The 27841-nt window shown below is 47.3% G+C and overlaps 4 protein-coding genes across 8 annotated transcripts; 2 read left to right on the forward strand and 2 right to left on the reverse strand.

Annotated features, from left to right (window-relative positions):
- The first annotated feature begins 12836 nt into the window (after positions 1 to 12836).
- LOC142026161 (syncytin-A-like) lies at positions 12837 to 14764 on the forward strand. Its single transcript, XM_075019006.1, has 2 exons — positions 12837 to 12998; positions 13131 to 14764. Exons 1-2 carry the CDS (start codon positions 12837 to 12839, stop codon positions 14124 to 14126), a joined length of 1158 nt encoding a protein of 385 aa, XP_074875107.1. The 3' UTR covers positions 14127 to 14764.
- Positions 14765 to 15789: 1025 nt separating this feature from the next.
- Positions 15790 to 20715, forward strand: LOC142026276 (C-type lectin domain family 2 member B-like). 4 transcript variants are annotated; one of them, XM_075019236.1, is made up of 7 exons: positions 15790 to 15874; positions 16858 to 17052; positions 18468 to 18543; positions 18984 to 19076; positions 19179 to 19363; positions 19469 to 19572; positions 19903 to 20715. In XM_075019236.1, the coding sequence occupies exons 2-7, from the start codon at positions 16921 to 16923 to the stop codon at positions 20057 to 20059; spliced, it is 747 nt and encodes a 248-aa protein (XP_074875337.1). In that variant the 5' UTR covers positions 15790 to 15874; positions 16858 to 16920; the 3' UTR covers positions 20060 to 20715. The 4 variants fall into 4 exon arrangements, with proteins under 4 accessions (XP_074875337.1, XP_074875339.1, XP_074875338.1 ...); XM_075019238.1 differs by having other exon boundaries at positions 18487 to 18543; XM_075019237.1 differs by lacking the exon at positions 15790 to 15874 and adding an exon at positions 15942 to 16097.
- Positions 20716 to 20983: 268 nt separating this feature from the next.
- Positions 20984 to 24170, reverse strand: LOC142026283 (C-type lectin domain family 12 member B-like). 2 transcript variants are annotated; one of them, XM_075019249.1, is made up of 5 exons: positions 23846 to 24170; positions 23000 to 23089; positions 22408 to 22566; positions 21827 to 21981; positions 20984 to 21383 (listed from the first exon to the last, which is right to left on the reverse strand). In XM_075019249.1, the coding sequence occupies exons 1-5, from the start codon at positions 23943 to 23945 to the stop codon at positions 21264 to 21266; spliced, it is 624 nt and encodes a 207-aa protein (XP_074875350.1). In that variant the 5' UTR covers positions 23946 to 24170; the 3' UTR covers positions 20984 to 21263. The 2 variants fall into 2 exon arrangements, with proteins under 2 accessions (XP_074875350.1, XP_074875351.1); XM_075019250.1 differs by having other exon boundaries at positions 23000 to 23458; positions 23846 to 23950.
- A 1014-nt stretch (positions 24171 to 25184) lies between these two features.
- Positions 25185 to 27748, reverse strand: LOC142026162 (uncharacterized). Its single transcript, XM_075019007.1, has 4 exons — positions 27592 to 27748; positions 26817 to 27200; positions 26099 to 26193; positions 25185 to 25713 (listed from the first exon to the last, which is right to left on the reverse strand). Exons 1-4 carry the CDS (start codon positions 27746 to 27748, stop codon positions 25624 to 25626), a joined length of 726 nt encoding a protein of 241 aa, XP_074875108.1. The 3' UTR covers positions 25185 to 25623.
- Positions 27749 to 27841: the final 93 nt, after the last annotated feature.

The following is a 27841-nucleotide window of genomic DNA, read 5'->3' on the forward strand; positions in this document are numbered from 1 at the left end:
CTCCTTATCTAGTAAGTTATAGCCATTGCCCTCTCCCGTGACCTTCACGCATCATTTAAGCAAGTCTTGTTATTTACACAAGGCATATGTTAACTCTCAATATGTTTCTTCCCCTTCTCGATTTTATGAACAAAGTTAACCCATTTATTACAATCCCCCCTTTTCTATTTTATCCTGATTTTGTTCATTAAATCGATCCAATGCTTCTTTTGCCCGCCCGAGGACAGGAGTAATTCTTCCATCCCCGATTTGTTCATATTGCTTTCGTAGCAGCATTAAATGTGCAGCTTCTAAGCGCCCTTTAACAACAGCGATCAACTTATTAAAAATGCATGGCCCAAAAGTCAAAAATAAGATCAACAAAATAAGAGGTCCTGCAATAGTTGACAACAGGGTGGTTAACCAGGGTGAATAATTAAACATGGACTCATACCAGTTCTGTTGTACTTCCCAGTCTTTTTTCCGTTTTTCTAACCCCTCCCGTAGCTTGGCCATTGTATCTCTAACTACTCCAGTATGGTCAACATATACACAACACTCCTCCCGTAGGGCTGCACATAACCCCACCTGCTGCATGAACATTAAGTCTAAGCCCCGTCTGTTTTGCAACACTACTTCTGATAAAGACTTAACAGACTGTTCTAGGGCTGCCATGGCCTCTTCTATCCTAGTCAAATCCTCGTCGACCGCTACCCTTAGGGATTGAAATTTTTGATTTTGTTGTACGAGGGAGGATATTTCTGTACCAGCTCCAGCAGCTCCGATTTTCATGAGAGTTGCCACCGTGAGGGCTGTAAAGGGCTCACGTTTCTGTATGTGATGGGCCTGAGTACTTTGATAGTCATAAACGAAACTTTCGGGATGGTAAATAAGCCTAGGTATCACAGCTACTTGTATACAATATTCAGCTGTCCAATTAAAGACCTTTAGGGATATACAAGGTGTAACCCCAGTTTGGGAGCAAATCCACTTAGTATTATCTGCAGGAATTAACCACTCAGCTGTTATTTCTCCTGATTTGCGAGTTGTGTTACACAGGTGTCGTTTGTCTTTTGGGACATTTCCTATACACTTTCCTTTTCCCGATACTTGGGACATTGTTATCCCTTGCTTACGTCCAGATTCTTTATTCCACATGCACTGAGCTGGATTTGTTCCGTTGGACTTTTTAAATCTACTGTCCACCCCAACAGCTTCATAAAAGGGTGGTCGAATGTCGTAACACAACCAACAATGTTCAGTGATATTAGGGTGGGTGGCATTCAGTACCTGATAACTGGCTTGGAGCATCTCCCACAATGGGTTGATTCTTGTTGATACGCCCGAGATATTGTTTTCAGCGATGTTTATGTTAGGGAGGACTGTAGCAGTCTGTACAATACTGTTACTATCATCTTCCTCTGCTACGACCGAATTTGGTCCTACACCAGAGGGTTCATTTGGCACCAGCTCTTTCCTTATCGTAATTATTCCCCCTGAATCTGCGCCTGGTTTCCAAAGTCTGACTCCCCATGTTCTCCCTGTTAACCAAGCAGGATCTTTTGGGTTGGTTACATTAATATAAATATATGGGCAATTTCCACTCCATGGTCCTATTTGGCTTCCATCCCAACCATGTGAAGCAGGTGTACATCCATGAGGTCCCCATCCTACGGATAGGAATTTATCTGGACCTCCCCCAGGAATCCAATCAGAAGCTATAGTTTCGCAACCCCAATAAGCACAATAGTAAGAGTCGGGATGGTTGCAATACCCCTTTCCAGGGTTAGAACTGGGACAAAAGTAAAAGCCTAAGTTATGTAGACATGGGTTTCTGGGTACGATTTGACATAGAGATTGATTAAAGCTTGGGGCCCCGGCAGCAATTACTTGCTGTAGTATCTTTTGATCCTCCCACCTATAGAGCGTCCATTTGTAAGGTTGGTGGGGGTTCCCTTTGCCTTGGGTTGTCCCTATTATCATTAGTAACAGTCCTATCATCCAAGTGCTTAATCTCAAGTTTGAGAAAAGTGGTGTCCCTTTACCCTTACGACAGGTATTCCGAGGGTGCTGATCATCATTTTGATTTTTGTCTTCATCCCTGGTGAGAGATGGGAGACTTTGGGGAAGCTCTGAGGACATTTTGTTTGGGAGTAATAAGTCAAGAGGCTCCGTGAGCCTTCTCTGGAGGTAGTTCATCAACCTTAATCCCCACAGCAGTATGTCTCTGCCCTTTTCTCTGCCTACTCTGTTGCTTAGAGCAGCGAGGTGTACCATCTTCTCAGCAGCAGTCGTATTCTTCAGGGGAACCTCCTTTATATTTACTTTGCTTTGACTTATATGCGTCCCAGTTTGTATCCTTCAATTCCCAAACTCCCCACCCCACTCTGACCACTGTTCGTCTGCGGGATACTTGCACTATTTCAGCTTTCGTTGGGCATAACTCATTTACATTAAAGACAACACCTCTCAGGGTTTATGCCTTTAGCAAAAATATCCCACCATTCTTTGGAGTCTTTTATAATTTTCCCAGTTGATACTCCCACACGTAATGCTTGCTCAATTAATTCCTGTTCGTAATTATAACATTCGTGGCAAATGTCACTAGGGGAATACCCATAGGAGCAATGTGTCCACCACTTTTCTCTACGAAGTTTACACCTGTAACATACAAAGGTAACATATACAGTGAGGATTTTTACAAAAGACAGTCTCACTCCTCCACTTTTCTTTGGAACTTGATTTTCAAGCTGTCAGGGTCTCTGGTCGCCTCCCAATGAGAACTCCGAATTGGTCCTTTGATCCTGCTTGCATGAGTCCATCCTCGTTCTGCAGTTCGGACAGCAGTTTCTGTGGTAAGTAAAACAAGGGCCCCTCCCACCTAGGAGTGAGAGAGGATTCTTTCCAGGCTCTGATTAATACCATATCACTTGGTTTCACCAAATGTATAGGTATATCTAGGGGTGGCCTCTGTACCACCATTCTCTTCTTGCACAATCGCTCTCTCTTTTTCATCAGCTGAACAATATAAGGGTTAATACTATCTTCATCTAAAGTAGGGTAATTGGCTGGGCATTCCATATCATAGGGCATGTCATATAACATTTCAAATGTTATAATTTTTCAAATGATTTCAAATGATAATCCAGTCTCACTATGTGGTTTAGTTATTTAAAAGTGCCAATGGTAAGCATTTTGTCTAGGGCATCTGTGTTTCAATTATCAATTTAGTCAGCTGTTGTTTGATTCTTTTTTTTTTTTTTTTTTTTTTTTTTTACTTTCCCCGAGCTTTGTGGATGTCATGGGGTGTGATTTCCCACTGAATGTCTAATGATTGACATAATAATTTTATTATTTTAGATGTAAAGTGTGTGTCCTGATTAGAGTCAATGTACTGGATTATCCCATATCTGGGTATTAGGTATTCTAATAAAGTTTTTTTTTTTACTACCATCTATGCAGTAGCTTGTGCTACAGGGTAAGCTTCTACCTATTGTGTTAAATGATCTACTATTACTAATAAATATTTTATCCTGCAACACAGCGAAATCAACCTGTACCTCCCCAAAAGGTCTGCAAGCCGCTCTTTTTTCTTTCTTGTGGCTGCTTGTCGACTGACTTTTAAAATGTCATGAATGTTACTAGGGCTCAGCACATCTCTGCATATTAGCATTCCACATGTCACATTTCATAAACAACTCCCCAATAGATACTGTCCCACATTCACCACTGACAAGCCAAGCAGCCCTGTGCATACACAAATCTTCATTCGTTCAATAGATTCAATGAAATATTTTCAAAATATGTACAACAACAACCACCAAAATAGTCAACACTTGAAAAAGATGTTGTTACAAATACTTGCGAGACAACACACAACAGCCACATGAATTGGTCTCTACTTTAATCGCTCACAGTCCTTCTCTAAATCAAACAAGGAGCAAGCAAACAGTTTGAGACAGTTACATATTATTTTTTTTCTTTTTTTTTTTTTTAGATCTGTGAGGCTTAATACAGGTGTCTGTATTAATGTCCTTTTTATTTCTTCTAATTTCTGATCATCTTTTGTAGACCATTTAAGTTGGTTATTAGTTAATTTCTCACATAAGAATTTCACCTTTTCACTGTAGCTTTCAAGCCATGGTCTATAATATCTTAGTAATCTCAATATTTGTTGAATTTCCTTTTTAGTTTGTGGAGGTTTAACAATTTAATAGTGGTTTCTTGGGTTCTTTCTTCAGTTTCTCCCACTATTAATAGATTGTCCACATATTGTAATAACTTTACCTCTCTGGGTAAAATGAAATCTTAACATTTTCTCTAAAGTTTGTCCAAATAGATTTGGTGACTCTGTGAACCCTTGTGGTAGCACAGTCCATCTCAATTGTCGTTTTCATCGACAGCGATACAGCAGTCGCACAGGAAGCCCCCCTCTCTTTGGTTGTTCACATAGTTGACTGCAATTATAGTTTTGTGGCGCGAGGAGAGGCGGCGGCCGCTGCCGAGGGGGAGCTGCCCCTGCCGCGGCCACCGCTGTTGCTGTTGCGGCCGCAACAAAGGACTTTGCCTGCTGCTGCTGCAGACTGCACGGAGCCGGACCCCTTTCCTTGATTTTGAATGCTTAAGTTTAATTCCAAAATCAAATCCCTTCTTAATAAATTGTATTCTGCCTTAGGGAGCAAAAGTAAATCACTAAGGACTTTAAAAGGTTTCCCTTTTGCTCTTACTACTGACATGTAACTCTTTCCTTTTTCTTCAGTAGTAAATAGAATCTTTAAAATAGACTGTATTTCTTCCCAGGTATAAGTATTGGGACCTAGGAATTGATCTAGTTTTTCAGCCACTCTGAGGGGATCATCTAGTAGGGTCCCCATTTCTTTCTTAAATTTTTTATTTTTTTTTTTTACATCTGTGGTATTTAATGGGACTGCCACAAACCCAATGCCTCCTTGATTGCCCCCGAGGGATACCTCTCGTAAGGGATACAAGAAGGCTCCCTTGGGTGTGGCGGTTTTACTTCTTGTACATGCAGCCGGAGGTTTTTCTAATTCCAGTGTTGTTGATGATGGAGGCAGGGACATCGGTGTTACTGGTGGAGGTACTACGGCTGCCAAAGGGGAAGCCGCCGCAAGAGGTGGATTATTAAGATATGGAGGCGGTAAGTTATCTAGTGGTTTTCATTTATCATCTTTTTCTTTTCCCTTTTTGTTTTTTTCTCCTTTTTTCTCAAACTTCTTATAAATATTGAGGTTGGAAAAGGACATGAAGTCCCAATCCATAATTCTGTATGATCACTTTCCTCTTGATTAAAAGATTCCTTTGAGTTAACATATATTTAAGGCTTGGCAAACCCGTTCCTCAAAAGATCCAAAAACAGGCCAAAAGACATGTGGTCTTAAAGGTTTCTTTGGCCATTCAACCATGCAATATTGAATTAATTTTTAATTTACTTTTTCCTTTTCTGGGGCCCCTTTCATTCCAATTTTGAATCATTTTCCCTAGTGGACTTTCTGTTAGTATATCTGGTAATTTGTTCCTTTCTTTCTGGTCCTGGGTTCTCGACTTTGTTTGACTCATCTAGGAATTTTACTGTAGCAATTCCTACAGCCTTTGGTCACCAGTAAGAGTGTCTTGTAGGGGGTTTAGGACCTATCACCCACCCACGAATCCTCTAGGAATTGCTTCGGTCCTTCACCGGCCAAGTCCCTCGCGGGAGATTGGAACCGCGGTTAGAAGACCTCCACAATCGCTTCGGAACTAAGTTCCGTCACACACACACACTCTTACACACACAGGCAACCGAATCCCACCCAACCGAACGGTATACTCCTTTAAATACTCACGACTCCATTGTCTTCGTTCGGATCTTCGCGCGCAGAATTATGGGTAAAATAAACTGCTGCAGCCGGCCAGGGAGCTCAAAAAATAAATTCTTTGCTTGTAGCATATTCACTCTCCTCTGGGCTGGCTGGTGGTCTCTTATTGTTTGCCCATATGTTTAATTGTTGACACACCCAATCCTTAGAGGACCCGAACACGGGCCAGAGTACATGAGGATTGTTGAGAGGTTTCTCACCCCAAATCTCAATACAATAATTAATCATCTTTTCCTTAGACTTATCCTTTCTCTTTGGTGAACTGTCCCAATATCTTATCATCAGGCCTAAGGGACTATCAGGGGGTATGTTTGGTAACTTATTTTTCCTCCTTATTTTTATGGGTCCAGAGGGCTTGCTTTCCTCTGTCCCATCTTCCGAGGTGCCCTTATCCACACACACACTCACTTCCCCTCGGTCGTGACTCGCTCCCTCGCGGGCTACGAGAACTGCACTACTGGAGGGTCCGCACTCGCATGATCTCAGAGAGACGTCGCACCTCGGGATAACCACCCCAACCAAACGGCTCACGATTTATATACTCACCCGCTCCTGGGGTCTTCGTTTGGTCTTCGTGCACAAAATGTAAGGGGTTCTGCAGGTTCTTTTGCTCAGTTATCGTAATTTAAAGGGGTTCGTGGGTCCAGGGTGTGGCGGCGGCACCTCCTCAAGACGGGGCTATCCAGGGATAGGGCGCCTCCCCGCTTGCGAGGGTCCGCACCAAAGAACCTGGATCCGAGTCACGGCACCAAATTTGTTATAAACGCTTGTGACAAATTGGAGGAGCCAATTTGTGTTGGATAAAAAAATCGAATTTATTAGCAAGCGATAAGAGAGCAAAACAGCGCTGGGCGGCCGGGGAGGCAATGCTCCGCCACAAGCTCGCAACTTTATGTTACAGTTACATTCCTTATATACATTTCATGTACCCCTTTCTTGTAAGTCTCCGCCTTCTCCTGCTTCTTCTTTCTTCACTGGTGCAGGGCTGTTACTATGCAGATTCGGTAGATCTTCTCAAGGATGAGTATCCTTTGATGTAGAATGTCTTTTGATGTGGAGAAATACAGTCTTGGTAAATTGCAGCTGTTGTCCTTCCTCTCCTTATCTAGTAAGTCATAGCTGTTGTTCTTTTCCCTCCTTATCTAGTAAGTTATAGCCATTGCCCTCTCCCGTGACCTTCACGCATCATTTAAGCAAGTCTTGTTATTTACACAAGGCATATGTTAACTCTCAATATGTTTCTTCCCCCTTCTCGATTTTATGAACAAAGTTAACCCATTTATTACATAGCTTAAACTAACCATATGGTTTTACACCACTAATGAGAACTTAGATAATAAGAGCACTAATGAGCACTGATGTATCAAAATACGTAAAAGACCATACTGCGCAGAATCACCTGAGGAGGGTCAAATAGCGGACAAGTGAGGAAGACTATGGAAGACCACCAGAGGACTCCTGAAGACCACCAGAGACCTTCAATGCGTCTGCGTAAAAGACATTTGCATATGCTAATAGTTTCCCGGAAAACTAATGAATATGTATAACATTTCTCGGAAATCTAATTAATATGTATGTAGAACATGTATTTAACCTGCACAATTAGGCCCGACGGCGCGCACAACTTTGGTGGGACTACCCCCGTGCTGCCCAGCGCTGAATAAACATACCTACTTTACAATCTCACTGATTGTGGAGTCTGTTTTCCGCACGTCAGGCTTGCAACTGGACTATATAAAAATTGGCACCGGCTTGGGTTTTGCTGAAGTGTAAATCTTGTGGGAGAAGCTGGTGCTGTACATCTGGCAGACGGAAACCAGACCGCCTTGGGTGTTTTCTCCAAATTCCACACTTTTATGATTGGGAAAGAGCTCACTAAGAATCCAAAATACTGAGACTGGTGTGTAAAGGAAAATTTAATTCCAGAAATCTGGGACGTGTGGGAGGAAAACTGGGGAAGACTATAAAGAAGTGTAAGAAACAATTTGCATGGAAGCTTATTAAAAGGAGAAGCCAAGATCAAACTTAAGAATCATTAGGAGGAGTTATAAAATGGGAAACAATCAAGGAGGAATATTGAGGAAAAGTCCTCTGGGTTGTGTAATTGCCCACTGGAAAGATATTGTTGGGACCGGAGGTATGGAAAGTAAAAAGAACCTTATTAAATACTGCAATCGATGGTGGCCGTTGTATAAGTTAGAAAGTGATGCTAAGTGGCCACTTAATGGGTCAATAGATTATAATACTCTATTACAACTATTGCTGTTTTTAAGGAGAGAAGGAAAATGGGATGAGGTTTCGTATGCAGACATGTTTTTCACCCTCCGAAATCATCCGGAGTGGCAAAGGGACTGTGGAATGGTACCCCCACAGGACCCCATGGTGCTTGCACTTGAGCGAGAGAACAACAAGGAGCTTAGAGGTAAACTGAGGCGGTGTTGTTCGGCATGTACTATTGGACAAATATGTACAAAGGCAAATAAAATCCATCAGGTACCAGAACAAGACCTAACTGATTTGTTTAAGCCTCCCCCTCGACCACAGGAACAGGATGCAGACTCGGATAGAACTCCAACCCCCCCGAGCAGTCCTGTATCTTCCCGTACTAGGAAGAAAATTACCTCAACAGCTTTACAAGTACCTCTCCGAGAGGCGGTGGGGCCGGATGGTGGGACGATGTTAATCAAAGTACCCTTTTCTACTGCTGACCTAGGGGAATGGAAAAAGGTTGCCAAAGATTATAGGTGAGATCCGATAAGTGTAGCTAAGCATTTCCAATTTATTGTAAAACAGCATAACCCTGATTGGAAGGATATTACAGCTATTATTGGAATATATGACTGAGACAGAGAAATAGCTGATTTTAAAAACAGCAGGAAACCTTGCTGAAGATCATTATAAGATTACAGGAGGGGACGTTAAGGAATATTTCCCTCTCCAAGACCCAAAGTGGGATGTTAATAGATCTGCACATATGGAAAGATTGCAGGGGTATCAGGACTGGATTATAAAAGGAATGGAGAGAGCAATCCCCAAAACTATAAATTGGTCAGCTTTATAGGCAGTTAAACAGAGTCCTTCCGAGTCTCCATCCGAATTCCTGGATCGACTGAGGGATGTAACGCGCCGCAGCACACCGCTGGATCCTGGGTCAGAGGTAGGAATACAATTAGTCTCCCTGTTTTGGGTCAGTCTACAGGGGATATGAGGCGTAAACTTCAGAAATTACGCCCTACAGAGAGTAGGAATTTAGAAATATTGTTGGATGAAGCATGGAGAGTATTTAGTAACAGAGAAGAAGGATATAGGCAAGGGCAAAGGAAATTAATGGCTGTTATCAAGGAAGAAAGAGGAAGAGGGCCTAGACGAGACTTGCCCTGACTGGGCAAGGATCAATGCGCTTTGTGTAAGAAATTCAGTCATTGGAAAAGGGAATGCCCAAGGAACAAGGAGGATCAGAGGGAGGGCTCAAACAGGAAGAACGGTAGCCCACGTGAAGGGAGACTGACGGGAACCTGGGGAATCTACCCTAGCAGATCCACTGGTTATAATTAAGCTAGGGAAAACACAACAAGGAATAGAATTTTTGGTAGATAGGGGAGCAACATACTCGTTTCTGAACCAAGCTTTGATGCCCCTGGGAAATGATTATGTCATGGTGAAAGGAGCGACTGGCCAAAGTGAAAAGGCATATTTTTGTAAACCTTTAGAATATAAATTAGGAAAACAGTGGGGCATTCATAAATTTTTATATATGCCCAACTCCCCAAAGGCACTTTTGGGAAGGGACTTGTTGGAACAATTGGGAGAAAAAATTGTATTCAAAAAGGGAGAAATTACTCTGGAGGTAAAAGATCAGCAATATATTCAAATATTGAGCCTAACCTTAACCAGTCTCCCCCTAGAAGGAAGCATTAACAAGGACATCTTAAACCAAGTGTACCCAGGGGTATGGGCTACCGATGCACCTGGAAGAGCGAAAAGTGCTCCACCTGTTGAAGTTAGGATCAAGGAAGGCCAAAAGCCGGTAAGAATTAAACAATATCCTCTAAAGAAGGAAGACAGAGAAGGAATCCAGCCGGTGATAGAAAAATTTTTGCAGTTGGGATTATTAAAAGAGTGTGAGTCTGAATTCAATACCCCTATATTACCTGTTCGGAAGCCCGATGGGTCATATCGGGTGGTCCAAGACTTACGGGTGGTGAATAAGATAACTGAAGATCTTTACCCGGTAGTGGCGAACCCATATACCCTGTTGACCGTATTAACACCTGAATTCACTTGGTTTACTGTTTTAGATTTGAAAGATGCTTTCTTTTGCCTCCCTCTCCATGAAGCCAGCCAAAAATTATTTGCATTTGAATGGGAAAACCCCAAGAGTGGTCGAAAGACCCAGCTCACTTGGACGGTGTTGCCACAAGGATTTAAGAATAGTCCTACCATTTTTGGCAATCAGCTTGCGAAGGACTTAGAATCCTGGGAAGCCCCGACTGAGGAGGGGAAGCTGTTGCAGTATGTGGATGATATCCTGATCGCCACCAAAACAGAGAAAGTTTGTATGACATGGACGGTGAGTCTGTTGAATTTCCTGGGACTCCAGGGGTACCGGGTACCCAAGAAAAAGGCACAGGTAATGCAACGCAAAGTGAATTATTTGGGCTATGAAATTAGTGCGGGACAAAGAACTTTGGGACAGGCCTGTAAAGAGGCAATATGTCAAACTCGGAGACCTCAGACAGTAAAAGAGTTACAGACTTTCCTGGGAATGACAGGGTGGTGCCGATTGTGGATCTATAATTATGGATTGCTTGTTAAACCATTGTATGCGTTGACAGCCACTGAGCAGAAACACCTTGAGTGGAATAAGGAGACCGAACGAGCCTTTGAGCTACTGAAAAAGGCTTTGATGTCGGCCCCGGCCTTGGGACTCCCAAATGTGAGTAAGCCATTTCTTCTTTACTCCCACGAGAAGCAGGGCATTGCCCTGGGAATATTAGCACAAAACCTGGGCCCATATCGACGGGCAGTTGCCTACCTCTCTAAGCAGTTAGACACGACTGCAAAAGGTTGGCCTGGATGCCTGCGGGCGGTTGCGGCCATTATACTGAACATACAGGCAGCCCGAAAGTTTACTCTGGGGCAGAAAATGACTGTTCTGGTGTCTCACACAGTATCAGCAGTACTGGAAGCAAAATGTGGACACTGGCTCTCTCCGCAAAGATTCCTGAGATATCAAGCTATATTGGTAGAGCAGGATGACGTGGAGATTGTAGTCACTAACATTGTCAACCCAGCTTCTTTTCTCAGCGGGAACACAGGAGAACCGGTACATCATGACTGTTTGGAAACCATCGAAGCAACATACGCCAGCCGCCCAGACCTGAAAGACAGCCCCATGGAAAACGGGGAAACTTGGTTCACAGACGGAAGCAGTTACGTCCTAAATGGTAATCGACATGCGGGATACTCAGTCACCACCAGCCAAGAGGTAATAGAATCAGGGGCTTTGCCCAGGAACACCTCCACACAGAAGGCAGAAATAATTGCTCTAACCCGCGCCCTGGAAATGGCCCAGGGCAAAGTTGTGAACATTTATACAGACTCAAAATATGCCTTTGGAGTTGTACACACACATGGAGGAATTTGGAAGGAGAGAGGACTATTGAGTTCTCAAGGGAAAAATATCAAACACGCAGAAGAAATTCTGAAGTTACTGGAAGCTGTCCAGCTCCCTAAGAAAGTAGCAATTATGCATATTAAGGCACACCAGAAAGTGAGCTCAGATTTGGAAAAAGGGAATGAGCTGGCGGACAGAGAGGCAAAACAAGTGGCCAAAACAAAGGTAAAAACAGAAGGGGCCTTAATTCCTGATAGGCAGATTTCCCTAGAAGGTAAGCCAGAATATACTAAGGAAGATCAAAAGCTCATTACAGATTTAGAAGGGTCATATAATGAAGAGGGATGGGCTCATACCGCACAGGGAAAGCTAATCGTTCCCTCTTGCTTATTATGGCATTTGATACGGGAGGAACATAGGAAAAGACATTGGGGAACAGAGGCTCTGTATAATCATTTGATAAGAGAAATTGTGGCTAGAAATTTATACACCACGGTGAGACAGGTGACGCAACAGTGTGATCTTTGCCTCCAGACTAATCCTAAGAATACCCCCAAGCCGGAAATGGGCCAGATTGGAAAAGGCAATGGGCCGGGACAACAATGGCAAATTGATTTTACAGAACTTCCAAGAAAAGGGGGCTATCGATATTTATTGGTATTAACTGATACCTTTTCAGGTTGGCCAGAAGCATTCCCAACAAGAACGGCTAAAGCTCAGGAGGTAACTAAAATACTGGTTCAAGAGATAATACCACGTTTTGGGGTTCCAGCAACCATGTCCTCTGACAGAGGACCACATTTTGTCTCAAAAATAGTACAACAAATTAGCTGCCACTTGGGTATAGATTGGCAGCTTCATACTCCATATCACCCCCAGTCGAGTGGTCAAGTGGAAAAAATGAACCATTTAATCAAACAGCAAATTGTGAAATTAGGACAAGAAGCAAATTTGACATGGCCTCAGTCTCTCCCTTTAGCCCTTCTGCGTATACGAACAAGACCAAGGGCGAAAGAAGGACTGAGCCCCTTTGAAATCCTGTATGGACAACCCTATGGGATACAGAGAGGCGTGTCTGTACAAGCAGGGGATGAAATTATGACTTCTTACATGGTAGCATTAGGTAAGCAACTTAATAAAATCAGGAAGCATGTGGTAGGGACTTGAGGGAGAGGTTTGGATTGGCCTATACATAATATACAACCAGGAGATTATGTGTATATAAAGTCTCTTACAGAAAAAACTCTGGAGCCGCAGTGGGAAGGACCATTTCAAGTATTACTTACCTCCTTCACCGCGATTAAGATCAAGGAACAGAACGCCTGGATCCATCACACTAGGGTGAAGAAGGCACCCAAAGAACAATGGACTTCACAAGAAAAAGGACCTTTGAAGCTCAAATTTGTGAGACTTTGATTGTTATGTTCCTGAGTTGGACCTTGTCCAAGGGGCAGGCTTGGGATCGAAATACTTATTTAAATATGACAGAGAGTATCTTGAAAGTACTAAATTTATCAGATTGTTGGGTATGTAATCCCCTTCCTCAGGGCAACATGGAACTCCCCTTTTTAGGAATCCCGACCACAAATTGGACATCTCTTATTAAAGACGGGCCAGACAGGAATGGATTTTGCCCTCATGGAAAGTGAAATACCCAGTGGGGACCCAACTTTGATCTGGAGGTGCCCAACCCTAAAGAGGTCTTAATTACTGGCCATTGCTTAAATATTACTGATAATATTTGGGGAGACAGGGATAATTGTAGCCTTGTGGAAAATCTGGGAACTTTTGATAAAGGAAAATTAGAATGTCTTGGACTAAACTTAAGTATCAGTTTCTATTATATCCGGAAACCAAAGTGGGGGCCAGGAAAGAAGGGGCAAGAACAAGACAGAAGGGAGACGCATCTTGGTCCAAGATGCAACATAGGGCCCAGATACTGGTGGCTCTGTGGGGATGGCAGGGCCAGAAAGAGTTTACCCCAGAACTGGAAGGGACACTGTGTTCGAGGGTACCTTGCACCTCAGACCAGTATATTTGAGGGACCTTCGCCTCCCCGAGGGTTTTTGAGAACACCTTGGCTCTGTGTAAAATGGACTGAAAACCCACTAGTTATTCGAGGCACTGGGTACCATAGTTTTGTCCGATGGTTAATCCCCTCTTTAGGGGTAAGCGAGTTGGAGAAAGCTATCGTGAATATATCTGCTACATTAGAGATTATAGAAAGTGCTACAATGGATGCAATTCGAGGGCTGCAGCTGGAAATACAATCCCTAAGTAAAGTAGTACTCCAAAATAGAATGGGATTGGACATGCTTTTAGCAAAAGAAGGGGGCTTATGTGTAGTTATAAACCAAACTTGCTGTACCTATATCAATCAAAACCAACGAATTGAAACAGATCTTGAGGAGATATGGGAAAAGACTAAAATACTACATGAAGTTTCCCAAGATGACACTTCTTGGGGCTTGACAGGCATATTAGAAAAACTAACCTCCTGGTTGCCAAATTTGACATGGTTAAAGCAATTGTTTGTCACTATAATAATCATCATTCTCTTGTCTGTGGTCCTTTGCGTAGTGGTTCGATGTGGCCTTTTGTGCTGTAAGAGTACAGGACACTCTTACAGTGAGTGGAAAAAGAATCAGTTATGACAAAAACTCGAGACCAACAAATACTTTGAGAGGATGCTAGATAGGGAAACAATGTATTAGAAGTACTAGGATTAAATACAGTAAAAGAATTTACTATTTTCTACAAAAGGGGGGACTGAGACAAGGGGAGTCAAAAGAATCTCAGTAGACATAATAAAGGGGGGTGAAAGATGATGTTTAGTGCTTACATTGTTGAAATTAGCTGAGGTAGAGACAGTCCTTGATAAGAGCTGGTCCCAAGAACCAGCCAATGAGGTAGAGACAGTCCTTGATAAGAAGCAGGAGCAGGCCCCAAGAGCCAGCTAAGACTGGTCTTGCAGCTTGGGTGAATACCAAGAAATCACTGAGCCTGTGTAAGGAAAGAGGTTACTAGCGGTGACGAAGAGGAGTCATCTATCTTCATCCCTGCGACCACCAGACGACCACCATAAAGAGGCCCTGCGCAGGCGCAGTTGAGAGGAGAGTATGGAAATGACCTCTCGGAGCTAATTTTAATATGAAGCGGGGATAGGTCATGCATATGTATAGGTGTATTGTGAATACGTAATACCTGACTATATAAACTTGAGGCGAACTGCCGAGTTGGGCGCACATGACTTTGGTGGGACTACCCGCCGTGCTGCCCAGCGCTGAATGAACATACCTACTTTACAGTCTCACAGATTGTGGGTTCTGTTTTCCGCACGTCACCGTGTTGTGCAATTTCACCCCACCGGAGCTCAGGAAGGAGAAGTTCCTCCGCAAAGGACCCCCAAGCCCACCGACCCCTTTCCCGAAGGTTCTGGAAGCACAAACCCCGCGTGACACCTCTTTAGCCTCAGGAGTTCGAGTGCCCAGCCAAAGGAGGGACAAGGAGATGATAAAAGGACACAAACCGAAGCCCCCCGGGCACACCTCCTGGAACTGGATGGACATCTCAGCTGACTGGAGCAACGCTGGACCCAGGATGGTGACATCTCTTTTCTTTCCCCTCTCTCTCTGTCTCGCTCTCTCTTTCTCTCTCCTTTCCATAATCCCTACAGCTCATCCTTGTAGACACAAACCCTTGCCCCAGTCTGGGACTGGGAGTGGATCCAGCTGCCCCTGGGCTCCTCTCCCAGAAGGAGCCTAGAAAGCGAGGGGGTCTGCTCTGAACCCCCTGGCTCAAGGGGAGGGCTCGCCTTATTCTCTGGGTTCGTGTACGTGGTTAGAACGAGTTACACTTTTTCCGAGGGGGGTTTTCTGCCGACTCTTGTTGAGTAACCCCAGCACCTCTTGACTGTTCAGGCCCTCCAAGCTCAGGCTGCTTCTGCCATGAGTGAAATGGTGCCACCGTGAGGCGACGACCCTGGGATGCGCCGCGGTGAGACAAGACGGTGCCGCCGTGTGGTGATTCTGTGGCGAGACCAGCCTGCGGTGAGACGATGCTGTGACGAGACGGAGCCACCGTGAGGCGGCGCCAGGACGCACCGGTGCTACGAGGGGGCGACCCCGCCGCCCTGAGGCGATGCGGAGGGATCGGCTGGGTGCTGCGACCGGGAGCCGACCCCGCGGAGTGATCCCGGCGGGAGGCGGGACGCGCGGGACTACGGCTCTGGCGGGCCCCGTCGCCGCCCTCTGCCTGCGATTGGCTGGATGCCCCGCCAGTCCCCGCCTCTGAGCGCTGATTGGGCCGATAACGATGTGGAGGGTTTTTTCCAAATGCGTGTGCTGATTCTCCTCAGAGCGAGCTGGGGCGTGTGATGGCGGCGGCAGCGGCTGGAGCGCAGGTGGGGACCGGGGTCGGTTCCACTCTGCGGGGCCGAGTGGGTCCTGCGGGGCTGGGGGGGGGGCTGTTCTCGCCTCGTCCGTCAAGGAACCAACGGCTGGCTCGTCCCTAACCGTGCTCGCTCAGGGCTGCCTGGGCTGGCGCTCTGGGTGAAGAAGGGCTGGCAGAAGCCAATAAAGTCAAGGCTGGCTTGCAAAACGGACGCAAATCCTGGTTTTTTGAAGGTAGAAGTCTTGTTTCCCTTCCTGCCATGCGTGTAAACCAGATGAAGGGGTGTCCTGGGTTCAGCCGGGATAGAGCTAATTTTCTGGCTGCTCAGGAACTAACTGGGTATGGGTTGGTGGGTGGTGAGCAATTGCATTGTGCATCGCTTGTATATTCCAATCCTTTTGTTAGTATTATTGTCATTTTAGTATTGTTAGTCGTATCATTCTTATTTTCTTCACTTCTGTCTTCATTAACCATATTGTATTTACAGTGCTGGGAACACCAGCAGTATATCTGATGTCAGGTTTGTATATATAGTTTTACTATATATGAAAATTCTTTGTTACAGGAGCTGCAGCTCTTGGTGACTTCAAGGGCTTGTTGGCAACAGCATCTGCAGGTTTTTTATTTTGCATTATCAGGTTCTAGGTCGGGGGGGGGGTTGAGGTTTTTCTTGTAATGTGAATGTTCTACGAAGTGCACCTGCAGGACCGCTTTTGCTTCCCTGAGTCAGATGTGAATCTGTTCATGTGTTGCCATAGGCTTTGCGAAAAGGGGGCGTCCATGGAAAGGTCAAAACCCAAAAGAAATTGGAAAACCAGTTTGTAAGAATGATGTAGGAAGATACGCTGTCATGGGAGGTTTTGAGAAGCAATAACTCAGAGTGAATGCAGGCTGGGATGTGGATAAAGGAGAAAAGGTGCTTGAGGACAAAGTGCTGTGATGAGCAGCACTGAGGTTTTGGGAGATTGTGAGCTTTTTGGCTTTTTATTTTAGTGACCAGAGGAGCATCCTGGCAAAGCACCGGCACAGAGAAGGACCTGGCAGGTCCCTGGTGCCATGCTGCAGTCTCGAGGTGTTCTTGACCCTGCTCGCCTTGCTGCTGGTGGAGTTGAGGGATGTGCTTGTCCCTGGAGGGTGCTGCTGTCCCCTCAGTGGCACCAGGGATGGCAGAAGCTCTTCAAGATGCAGGTACATCAGCACCATCCCCTTTCCTAGAGGCTTAAGCGCATATGGTTGTTAAAGGATTTTCAGTCATGGGTTTCTCTAGGTTTGCTTTATTAACAACTCAGAGCTGGGCCACCGGCGCAGTGAATGGCAAACTTCCAAAAATTTCTCAGTCTTATATACCTTTTACGACCCATTATCCCAGTCCAAACTCTTTGTAATTTTCCAGTCGATCTCGGTTCCCATGTCATTATCATTCCTCAATTTATCTCATCAGTTCTCATGTCCTGGTTCTTCTGAAGTTAGTGTTTGTAGGCAGAAGGTCTTGGGTCACCACAATCACTTATCTTCTTACACATCAAAGATGACCTTTGAATTTCTGAAAATCACTCAGGCTATTCTATTAATGTTATGTGTCTGATACGAATAGTCATAGAAACAATGAGGCTTAAGGCCTAGTTCCCTTTACAATGGTGGGGAGATGGAGGGGGTGGTTCTGGCTTTGGGCTGGGGGACGTGGCTCAGATGGGTTTGAAGGGCCACCCAGCACCATGGGGGCTGACCTGAGGGTCCTGGGGCAGAGACTGGAGCTGACAACACCTTGGAGTTGAAGAAGTGGGGCAGTAATTGAGACAACACCTCTCCAGGGCAATCAGAGCTGGCAGAAGCCAATAAAATGAAGGCTGGCTTGCAAAAACAAAGCAAATCCTGTTTTTTTGAAGGCAGAAATCATGTTTCCCTTCCTGCCATGCATGTAAACCAGAAGAAGGGGTGTCCTGGGTTTGGCTGGGATAGAGTTAATTTTCATCCTAATAGCTGGTATATTTGGGGTTCAGGATAAGAAGAATGTTGATAACACACTAATGTTTTCTGTTGTTGCTAAGTAATGTTTAGACCAACACAGGGATTTTTCAGCTTCTCCTGCCCAGGCAGCAGGAAAGCTGGAGAGGCACAAGAACTTGGGAGGGGACACAGCCGGGAGAGCTGAGCCAAACTGACCAAAGGGGTATTCCACAGCATGTGATGTCATGGCCAGTATAGAAACTGGGGATAGCTGGCCTGGGGGGATTGCTGGTTGGGAACTAACTGGGCATCGGTTGGCAGGTGGTGAGAAATTGCACTGTGTATCACTTGTATATTACTATTCTTTATTATTGGCATTTCCTTATTGTCATTATTATTTTCTTCCTTTCTGGCCTATTTGACTGTTTTCATCTCAACCCATGAGTTTTAGTTTTTATTTCCCCGATTCTCTCCCCCATCCTGCTGAGTGAGGGGTAAATCAGTGAGCAGCTGCATGGTGCTTGTCTACCAGCTGGGGTTAAACCACAACAAGGGGGAATGCTGCTTTGACTGTCCTGGAAGAAAAGTATCCAGGGTCAGGCCTGTCCTACTGAAGAACTTCACAGCATTAGTGGTAACTCACTTCATTTGCACAGGCTTCTTGCTTTTGTACAGGTGAAGAGTCGAGTGCTGTAATGATGCCATCGCAGCAGAGAGTGGAGGAAGGGACCAGTAAGCACCAGTCTTGTTTTGAGGATGTTGTTTCGGAGGTCGTGGCTGTGCTTAGCATGATGTGGGGAGCTAAAATGTAGTTAAAATAGCTGGGGTGAGGAGGGTGCAAGAAAGGTAAAGCTGTCTGCAAGCTGCAGGAGGCACAGGGCAGCCCAAGCTGTGGGTCCTGGGGATGGTGCCCATCTCTCCTGGTTGACGGGGTATGGAGAGGATGCAATGAGGTTAGGGAGCCCTAAAAATCCTTGGAGGCTGATGAAAGCACTGGGATGCACCCCCTGACCTGAGCCTGCACCCCACTGTGGCCCTCCCATGTGCTTTGTGGCTGTATCTAGAGGTGTTGAAGGCACCCGTGGGGGGAATACAAGAGCTGCAGGGAGCTTGGGGTGCTCTTTGTGCCATGGGTTTGCCGGCTGTGCCTCTTCCACGCAGTTTGTCCCCAGGTTTTAGCCTCAAGTGCATTAAAGACAAAAAGGTCCCCATCGGGGTCACCGTGGTCATAGCAGCGTTGCTTCTCACCATAATTGCGCTGGCAGGTAAGTGTCTGGAGGTGGAGGTGCCCACCACCAAAGTCCTCTCCTCCCCTGGAGAAAACCCAGTGGTGTAAGTTAACCAGGATGTGTTCTGCTTATTTCCAGCTAAGAAATGCCTGTCCTGTCCATCCTGTTCCTCTCCTGTCCTTTCCAGCTGCCTGGGAAATGGGATCAGATACAGGGAGAAGTGCTTTTACTTTGTGGAGGATGAAACGGACTGGAACAGGAGTCAGATCTCTTGCCTTTCTCTCAGAGCCCATTTGGCCAGCATCGACACCCAGGAGGAGCTGGTAAATGAGAAATCCCTGAGGCAGTGGTGTGTCAGTGGCTTTTGGGAAGCAGATTTGGGATTCTCCTGGAGGGTGTTGCATGAATGCTTGCTTCCCCCCCTCTAGGATTTCCTCTTGTGGTATGGGAGTTCCTTGCACTACTGGATCGGTCTCCACAGGGAAGGCTCCGGACCTTGGAAATGGTCCAACGGGTCTCTCTTCAGCAACTGGTACGTCCCCTCTTCTTCTGGAGAACATAACCATGGCCTGGGCTGAGATGGATCAGGCAAGAAGACAAATATCATAGATATATAAAAAATAAATTTAACGAGGGCATCCCTAGATCACCCCCCCTTGGGACCAAGCAACTGAAAATATTCCCTCCTTTGGGGACTGGGAGGCAGTTTTTGTTCTGCATGGGGCAGGTTGTTTTCTGGGGAGGGGTGCTCCGTGCTCCTTGCAGTGCTGTTAGCCCGCATGGGAGATGCTCAGCCGCTGACCTGCAGCTGACAGCAACCCCTTTGCTTCCCTTTGAGTTTTCCTTCTGTTGTTTGGTGCAGGTTTGAGGTCCGGGGCAAGGGCCAATGTGCCTATATCAATGCTGACGGGATCAGCAGCGACTGGTGCTCCCAGATGAAATACTCTGTCTGCAGCCACCTGCAAAAGCACCCCAGTGGGATTCAGAAGGATTCAGAAATCATTCTGAATTTCACCTGAAATTTTCCCCGTCTGCAGAGAAGATCAACCACAAGCTGCTATTAACCCTACCCAACAGGGTAGTGAGTGTCACAACATTACATATTTATTTTAATTTTAGCTTACAAAAGCAGAAACTCCTCATGACAATGACACAGAGCCGTGACCAAAGGATCCTTACTTTAGTCTGACCACTAGAGTCTTTCCAGTTTTGCAGACTTGGGAATATTGAAGAGGCTTGGAAAACTCCCTGCTTTGCTGGCAGCTGCCATGCTGCAGTGCTCAGTCCTGCTGGTTTTGGTGTCTTTGTTCTTTGGTGGATTTGGAGGAGCTGGAGGTGAGGGGCGGAAATGCAAAGTGGAGAAATGAAACAGAATTGCTTCCGAGTCCTGCTCTGGGATGTGTTTTGGCATCCCAGCGCGATGCCCAGTACCAATTCTGTCCCCGTTGTTCCTCATGTTGTTTCCTGTGGCTTAAATCTCGGTGGCCTCTTTCTGGCAAATCCAGCGGAACAAAGCGCTGCAGATGTGGGAGTGCAGCTGATCCTTCCACATCGCAGCACAAGCTTCTGTCTCCACGGGACCCTGCACTGGGAACCTCAAAAGCACCGTGATGGCAATCAGCCTGGTGTCCTGCACTTGGACGCTGTTTCCAGTGACAGTATTTATCTCATTAGGGTGTTTTCCCCATAAAACCTGAACCAGGTCAGCAGTTGTCCACTCAGCTGTGAGAACGGGAAGGTACCGGACTCTTGTTTTTCCAGCTGTGTTGGGGGAGCCTGTGCTCCCCCAAAAACTTGTTTCTCCTCCCCACACCCCCATGTGTGTATTACTTGTCTAATAAATATTAGCTCTATCAAAATCTGCCTTTTTTCCATGTACTGGAATCACTGTGGCTACCACGGCACCCCCGTGTGAAAAATATTACCACTGGGGCAATCTTCCCACTTTTTAATGGGTTGAAATTTCCCTGCCTTTGCACTTTGCATTTAGGTGTAAAATAGCAATAACGGTTTAATCGCTTTTTCCTTTCTTTTCCTTCTTTAGCAGCTGGGCTGCAGAGACCGGACCTGTGTCGCTCTGGTTTAATTTGCTCCCATGAGCCTTGCTGCTGGCTCCAGAGGGATTTTGGGAGTAGCCAGGTCTGTGGTGAGCATCAGGCTGGGAAATATTTCCCCTGGGACATGGTTCTTGCAACCTGCTCATGAACCGGAGCAGGACAGTACTCACAAAGCTTCCTGTAAAGGGGATCCATCCTCCCATGTCCAATTTTTCCCTCTCGTCTGGTTGATGCTCAGCCCCATCCAGGCTCTGGAGGTGTTTCCGATCATGTCCCTGACAAAAGCCTGGGAGAGAAGGGATGGAGTCTTAGAGCCGATCGTGTGGGATGGAGACCTGATCCTGCCTGTGGGGGTCTGGTCTGGGATGAGCTTGGCACATCCCAGCTACAGACTGGGGGGGCTGGGGAGGTCGGTGGGCTCTTTGGAAGAGGTGGAAGAGTGATCTGGAGATGATGAGCAGGGGAACAGTGTTTTTTGGGGTGATAGAGGAGCCTGGAAGCTCATGTATGGGGCAGCGTGGTTTTGCCCTTCTCCTTTCATCTCCTCTCAGCTCATGTTTCTGGGGTTTTCCCCTGAAATCCTGCCTGGCAGTGTGGGCCTGGATGCTTTGCAAGCCAGGAAGGAAAGGTCAGCCGCAGTCTGGGGGCTGTGTGGCTTTTTGTGGAAAGCAAAGCTTAAAAAATCCAAAGGCGGGGCAATGCTCGAGCCTTTCCCCCGCAGTTAGTTACCTTCTCCTCCACGCTCTTCAGCGTGACCAGCTGAGATTGCTGGTGTGAACAGTTTTCTGCCGCCACCTCCCAGGCTCCGGTTTTCGTGGAAACCCAGTAGCACTTGGCTGCGAATGGCTGCCAGCCTGCGGGACACAGCCGGCAAACCGAGGTGCCTGCGGCAGAGGATGAGTGTGAGTGGTCCCTGGCCCCGTGGGTGCCACGGGGCAAGGGGCTTTTGCAGCCCACCCTGGGACACTGGAGGCTTTTCCTGTTGTTTGAGCCCCTCCAGGTGCCTTTTTTGGGAGAAGTGGGCTGTGCCCATGCTGGAAAAATCTCCCCCCTGGTATGGAGGGAAAGCAAGAGGAGCAACGGAGGAAGGTGTTGAGGGCATGGAGTGGTGCAGGGAGAGGGTGATGTGGATGGGGACAGCAGCTGGGAGGACTGGGGGAGGGGGGGGGTCTTGGGGTGCTTTCCCAATGTTCCTGGCCTTGTTGTCCCCCTTCCATGTGGAAAGGGGACAACAACCCTCCGGCATCCCTAACGAGATGGGGTCTCCACCCACAGCCCCGAAGCTGTGGGTGATGCTTGAGCCATGGTACCTGTTGCATGGCGGCTTCCTTGCTCACACAGCCGTTGTCTCAGCTGCAGCCTGAAGCACCTCAGGGGGCATCCGCACTCCGAGATGTTCGCTCGGCTGGTATTGGTCGGGCAAGTTTCCCAGGAGTACGAGCCCTGGCTCAGGATGGGGCCATTTCCACCTGAAGTGAGGATGGGTTTGACCTGCAGCTTGGTGCTGCTGCATTGAGACCAGAAGATGCAACTGCTGGGGTGCAACCCCTGTGCAAAGCAGCCCTTGGGGATGGAGCAAAGTGCTGCCTGGGGACAGGGCTCTCTGGGGGGGGGGGGGACGGACCCTGGGGTCTTTGCAACCACCATCAGTGTAGAGAAAGGGACCTGTACCAGAACAGGCTCCAAAAACACTTAAATCAGCCTGCGCGTGTCCACTGGGGATATGCCGGCAGCTTTCCCCCTCCTGCCCAGTGGGGATAGCCGCTGCCAGGGGCAGAAATTGCCCAGGAGCTGCTCCCTGCTAAAAATAAGGCCAAAATCTGCTCCAGCCCAGCCTGGGGCTGGGATGTGATAGATTTGGGGAGATTTTCACCATTTTGGATGACAGACCCTGCCACTCACCGTGTTGCTGCAGCAGCCACAGCACAATGCCTGCCAGGACTGCGGTCCCAAACCATCCAGCTCCCAGCAGCACCCAGTACCACCAAGGACCTGCAAAAGGACCCATACTGGGAGTGAGGGAGGAAGCAGCTCTTCTGTGGTCTTTGCCCTGTTTTTAACACCCTTTGTTTCAGCGGGCAGGTACCTCCATGACGCTCTGCTTGGTGAGAAAATCTTGCAAGTGTCTGCGGGAGCAACTGAGCTGAGAAAACCCACAAGCTGCCTTGCTTGCTTGACTGGGGAAACCACAGCGAGCAAGCCTGCAAAGCCTTGGAGCTGGGAGCTCAGCTCCTCTCTTCCCCGTGCTGCACCCAGAGGTGCCCTGGGGAAGGGAAAGACCCAAAGCAAAGTCCTTGGGATGCCTGAAGTGATGGGGAGAGGTTGCCGGGTGCTGCACAGCTCCTGCTCAGCCTTGCTGAGCTGCAAAAAAAAAAAAAAAAGAAAAGAAAGTTGAGCACATGAAGACCTGCATGGAGGGATAGGGGTGTCCTTGGGGCTTGGCTGTATTTTTCCTCCCTTTCCAAGCAAATCAGGCTATGGGAAAGAAACCGGCTTGTGCCATCGCTCTGCCCCAGGCTGGAGATAGGTAGCAAACCTGCTCGAGAGCAAAGCATTGGGTTTTGGCCACCATCAGCTCAGGAAACAGATGGAAAGGCCATGGGAAATCCTTTCTTCCCTGTGCTTTCCTGCAGGGTAGGGGTCCAGTAGCATTGGGGATATCAGCTCCTCTGTCACCGAGGAGAAATTGCATGAGGTCAGGAGGAGCCCAGCACCCGCTGTGCAATGGCATGGAGCAAATTCACTTACCGGGAAGTTTCCTGCAGCCGCCGGGAGCTGAGTGCGGTGGCACATCTGGCTTGGCGTAGACAGTGGTCAATGCCATGGCCGGTCCCTGTCCTTGCAGCATTAAGGTTCAGGGTAACAGAGGGGTGGTTTTTTTTCCGCCCCCGGAGCAAAAGCAAGCTCAGAGACTGGCAGTGGTGGTGGTTTTTTTGCGTCTGGAGTCACAGCTAAAAACCCACCCTCGCTGTTGTGCCCCAGCTGTCTTGTCTTTCCTCACTCTGCTCTTCCACCTGCTGTGGAAGCCCACAAAGAACTGTTTCTGAAAGCAAAGCTACTTTTTTTTAAGGTGTGGAGCAGCTTGGCGTGAGAAAGGAAGGTGCCGGAAGGTCGTCTTCTATTGGGGAAAGCAGCCTCCTCCTCCTGGTGCCGGACTAGTGCTGTTGCTAGCATGGACTAATATATATATATATATGTGTGTAGTTTTTTTCTTTCCAACCCGCTTTTAAGCAGAGCGAAGAGCAAAAGGATATGATATGCTTGCAATCTGCAGAGCGCTGGTTAATTTGGGGTTTTTTTTTCTAGCAGTACTTTGGGTCTTAGCACTGCTCCCATCCCGCTGCAGAGAGGTGAGAAAAATGGAGCTGGTGATGCGGGACACACTAAACCTGTAGCATTCAGCTACAAAATTCACAACTGGCCTGTTTGGTATTTCTAGAGGCAAATTTGCAGGAGATCCATGTGGATTTGTGCTCCTGCGAATGCTCGAAATGCAACATTAAAAACCCCCTCCAGCAAAGGGGGTGGCAAAAAACCCAGAGATGCTCCCCCAAAAAACATAGCACAAGGTATAACATACTTTCCTAAGCAGGATTTTGCTTTCAGGGTGGGTTCGGGCTTGTTAACAGTTGGATCTCTTGGTTGATCCCCTGCTTTAGTTGCTTATGGAGGGATGCATCATCCCCCTGGAGCTGCCCACATTTTTCTGCTTTCAGCATAAACCCCCAAATCCAAAGGAAATGAAGCCAAGCTGGGGATGTAGATAGCTGCTGGAAACTGCTCAAAACAGGTAAATGCAGAGCTGGGATAACCCATCTTTTGATAAGTCTCGGAAAGACAGCGATTTCTCCAGAATCCCCTTTCTAACCCCAAAGTCTCCAGGAGAAGCTGTTGCATTCGAGCAGTCAACCTTGAGGTGGGGGCACAACCCAAGTGACATGCCAAGGACCGGGTAAATCCAATGGGATTTAGGTGACTCCTTTCTGTAGCACAAGCTGGTGAGAAAAAAACACTCAAATTCCCCCTTAAAAAAGGAACCTCTGATCCCATGTCTGCTTTTAGGACTACTAGAGGCTGAGTGCTGAAATCTGATTACTTTTATTGCAGTTATTTTCTTGGCTGGAGAGCAACCGGTTGCCGGGAAGTTGGGGTGATGCCCTTTCAGGGCCTCCTGCTGTTTGATGGATAATTAATAAGATTAATGACTGCGGGATGTTTCAAGAGCTCTCCCACACCTTGGGCTTAAAGCGTTAGACCTTTTCAAGTGCAAAAAAGGAGCAAAAAAAGGGAACAGGAAGCATCTCCCCACAGCGATGGGTAGATAAAAGCAATGGGAGCCCAGACAGAGAGCACGGGGAACCCAGGTAATAATTTGGGGAGAAACGGCTCCAAAACCCGTATTTTTTTAACTATTACGAGTAGTTCTTGCTCAGTGTTTAAAGTTGCAGATGATGGTCTGGGCAAACCAACAAGCCGCGGGGGTTTCGGTGCCCTCTGCACGTCTCCCTCCATCCTTGGTGGCTTCTTCATCCAGAGTTGTCCCCAGGAGGAGGTTGGGACTGGTGGCAGGTGCCACCCGGGGTCTTTTCCAGCTTGTCACCATGCCAAAACATGTGCTGGGGAGGAGACGAGAGGGACGATGGGTCTGTCTCTGCTATCTCCGATATGTCCCCGTGTCCCTCCTCACCTGGGGTATGGGGGGGACCGGCCACGCCGCTGCAAACCCACTTGCAGCCCCAGTTTTATGGCATCCCCCGTCTTCGCTGGGCAAACCCCTCCAGCCTCGAAGGCATGCTGGGGATGCTGATCACTATTCCCACTTCTATATGCTGATCCCCAAATTAATTTTGCTGGATCAGCACGTTTCCCCTCCCTTTTCCCCCTTCGGGGATTGGAGGGGAAATAAAACCTTGAGGCGGGTAAATTAATTGCCTCCAAGCGTTTTGGTTTTGTGGGGAAAACTAATGAAGTTGGACCCGATTTGGGGGTTTTATCACCCACCTCTCCCAAGATGAGAGCCAGGAAGAAGAGCACGACGCCAGCAGCGGCAATTTGGATGATGCTGAGGATGCTCGGCCACTCCGCTGCCAGCATTTCTGCAAACCGGGGGAGAGGTATAAAGAATGGGTGAAAAGACGGGGATTTCCGTAGTGAAACAGGACTTTATGGCAGGGTCTGCCTTGCTATTGTCTCGTCTCATCTCTAGCTTTGTTTTTGTGGGTTGTAGCGCTGCAAAAATACTCCCTGTTGCTATAAAGGGTCAACGGTTTGGTGCTTTCTGCACGTCCGTGATGAGATGTAGCCACTCAACACTTCTTTTTTTAAAAAAAAAACTATTAAAAACACAAACCCCAAATACCCAGCTTTCCCTGGCTGCAGTTCACGATGCGTTTGGGTTCTTAAATGGCTTGTTTTCTCTTGCTTCCTCTGAAAAACAACCCCAGGGCAAATTTCTTCTGCCAAAGCTCCAGGTTTCTGTTCTGCAGTGGCATTAAAACCAAGCTAGGGCAAAATTTACTTCTTTTTTTTTTTTTTTTTCCTTCCTAGCAGGCATTTCTGCTGTTTTATTTTTGCTCCTTCTCATCCCACAGTTTAGCACTTTTCTTCCCTATTCCTGCATTTTCCTCTCCTGTTAGTGCCAGCTTCTCCCGTTCGCTCCATCCTTTCCCCACCTCTAAAGGCGTTTAAATGTGCATTTTTTCCCCCTTCCCTCAGTTACCTCTGCTCACGGACAGGTTGACACCCACGCAAGCCAACCCGTCCGGGGCTCGCACCGTCACCAGGTAGGTCCCTGCATCCTCATCCCTCACATCCCTGAGGGTCAGGGTGCCGTTCGGTCGGACGCCTGCCCGCTGCCTGTACGACCCGTCCACCTCCTGGGAGACGGTGCAGCTCTGCTCCCACCAGTTCCAGGCTTTCCCCGTGCAACCATCCAGGGTGTAGGTGAGGATGGGACGGTTCTTGGGGCTGCTGATGAGCTCCCAGGTGATGTGGATGAAGTCCCAGCCCGAGCAGGGGGTCCGCAGGGAGAAGGAGAGCAGCGCTGTCTGGTTGAGGTGGGCATGGGCTGGGTTGCCGGAGAGGAATAACGGGGAGAAGGTACCTGCGCGTGGAAAGGAGAGGCTCTCTGTTGGCGAGGAGGGAGTTGCAAAGAGCTTTTAAAGACCTGGATGCAGGTGCAGGAATGGGGCAAGGATGAGGCGATGCTTCAGCCCGAGTATCACCCCGTCTCACGGCACGTTGCAGATGCTTCACGCCAAGCATTGTCCCATCTCATCCCATCCCACAGCATGTTGCAGATAAAGGCTCTGTAAATCAGCGGAGTCTTTGTTTTAATAGGACTAGCTGTTTTTCTTTTTTTTTGCATTTTGGGCAGGCTCAGCAAGTATTTGCTCCCTAGAAAACCCCTTTCCTGGGCTTTCTGAACCTGCCATTTGCTCCTTGCTCCTCTCCACCTCTTGGGATTTGGTGGACCCCCCCAAAGCCATCATTACCTTGCAAAATCAGAGTGATCTGCGTGGTGTGTGCCACATCCAGACCCTGCACTGTCAACTGGTAAACCCCAGCGTCATCTGGCTGGGCGTCCTGGAGCACCAGCGAGGTGTTGTAGCTGATATTTGCCCTTGAACTGTAGAAATCGCCCACCTCCATCCTCTGTTGGCACTGTTGCCCAGACGCTGCGAGGGTCTGGTTGCACCTTTCCATCGTGTAAATCAAAACTGGGCGATCCCCCGTCAGAAAGCT

The sequence above is a fragment of the Buteo buteo genome, chromosome 32 (assembly GCF_964188355.1).
Source record: "Buteo buteo chromosome 32, bButBut1.hap1.1, whole genome shotgun sequence".
NCBI lineage: Eukaryota > Metazoa > Chordata > Aves > Accipitriformes > Accipitridae > Buteo > Buteo buteo.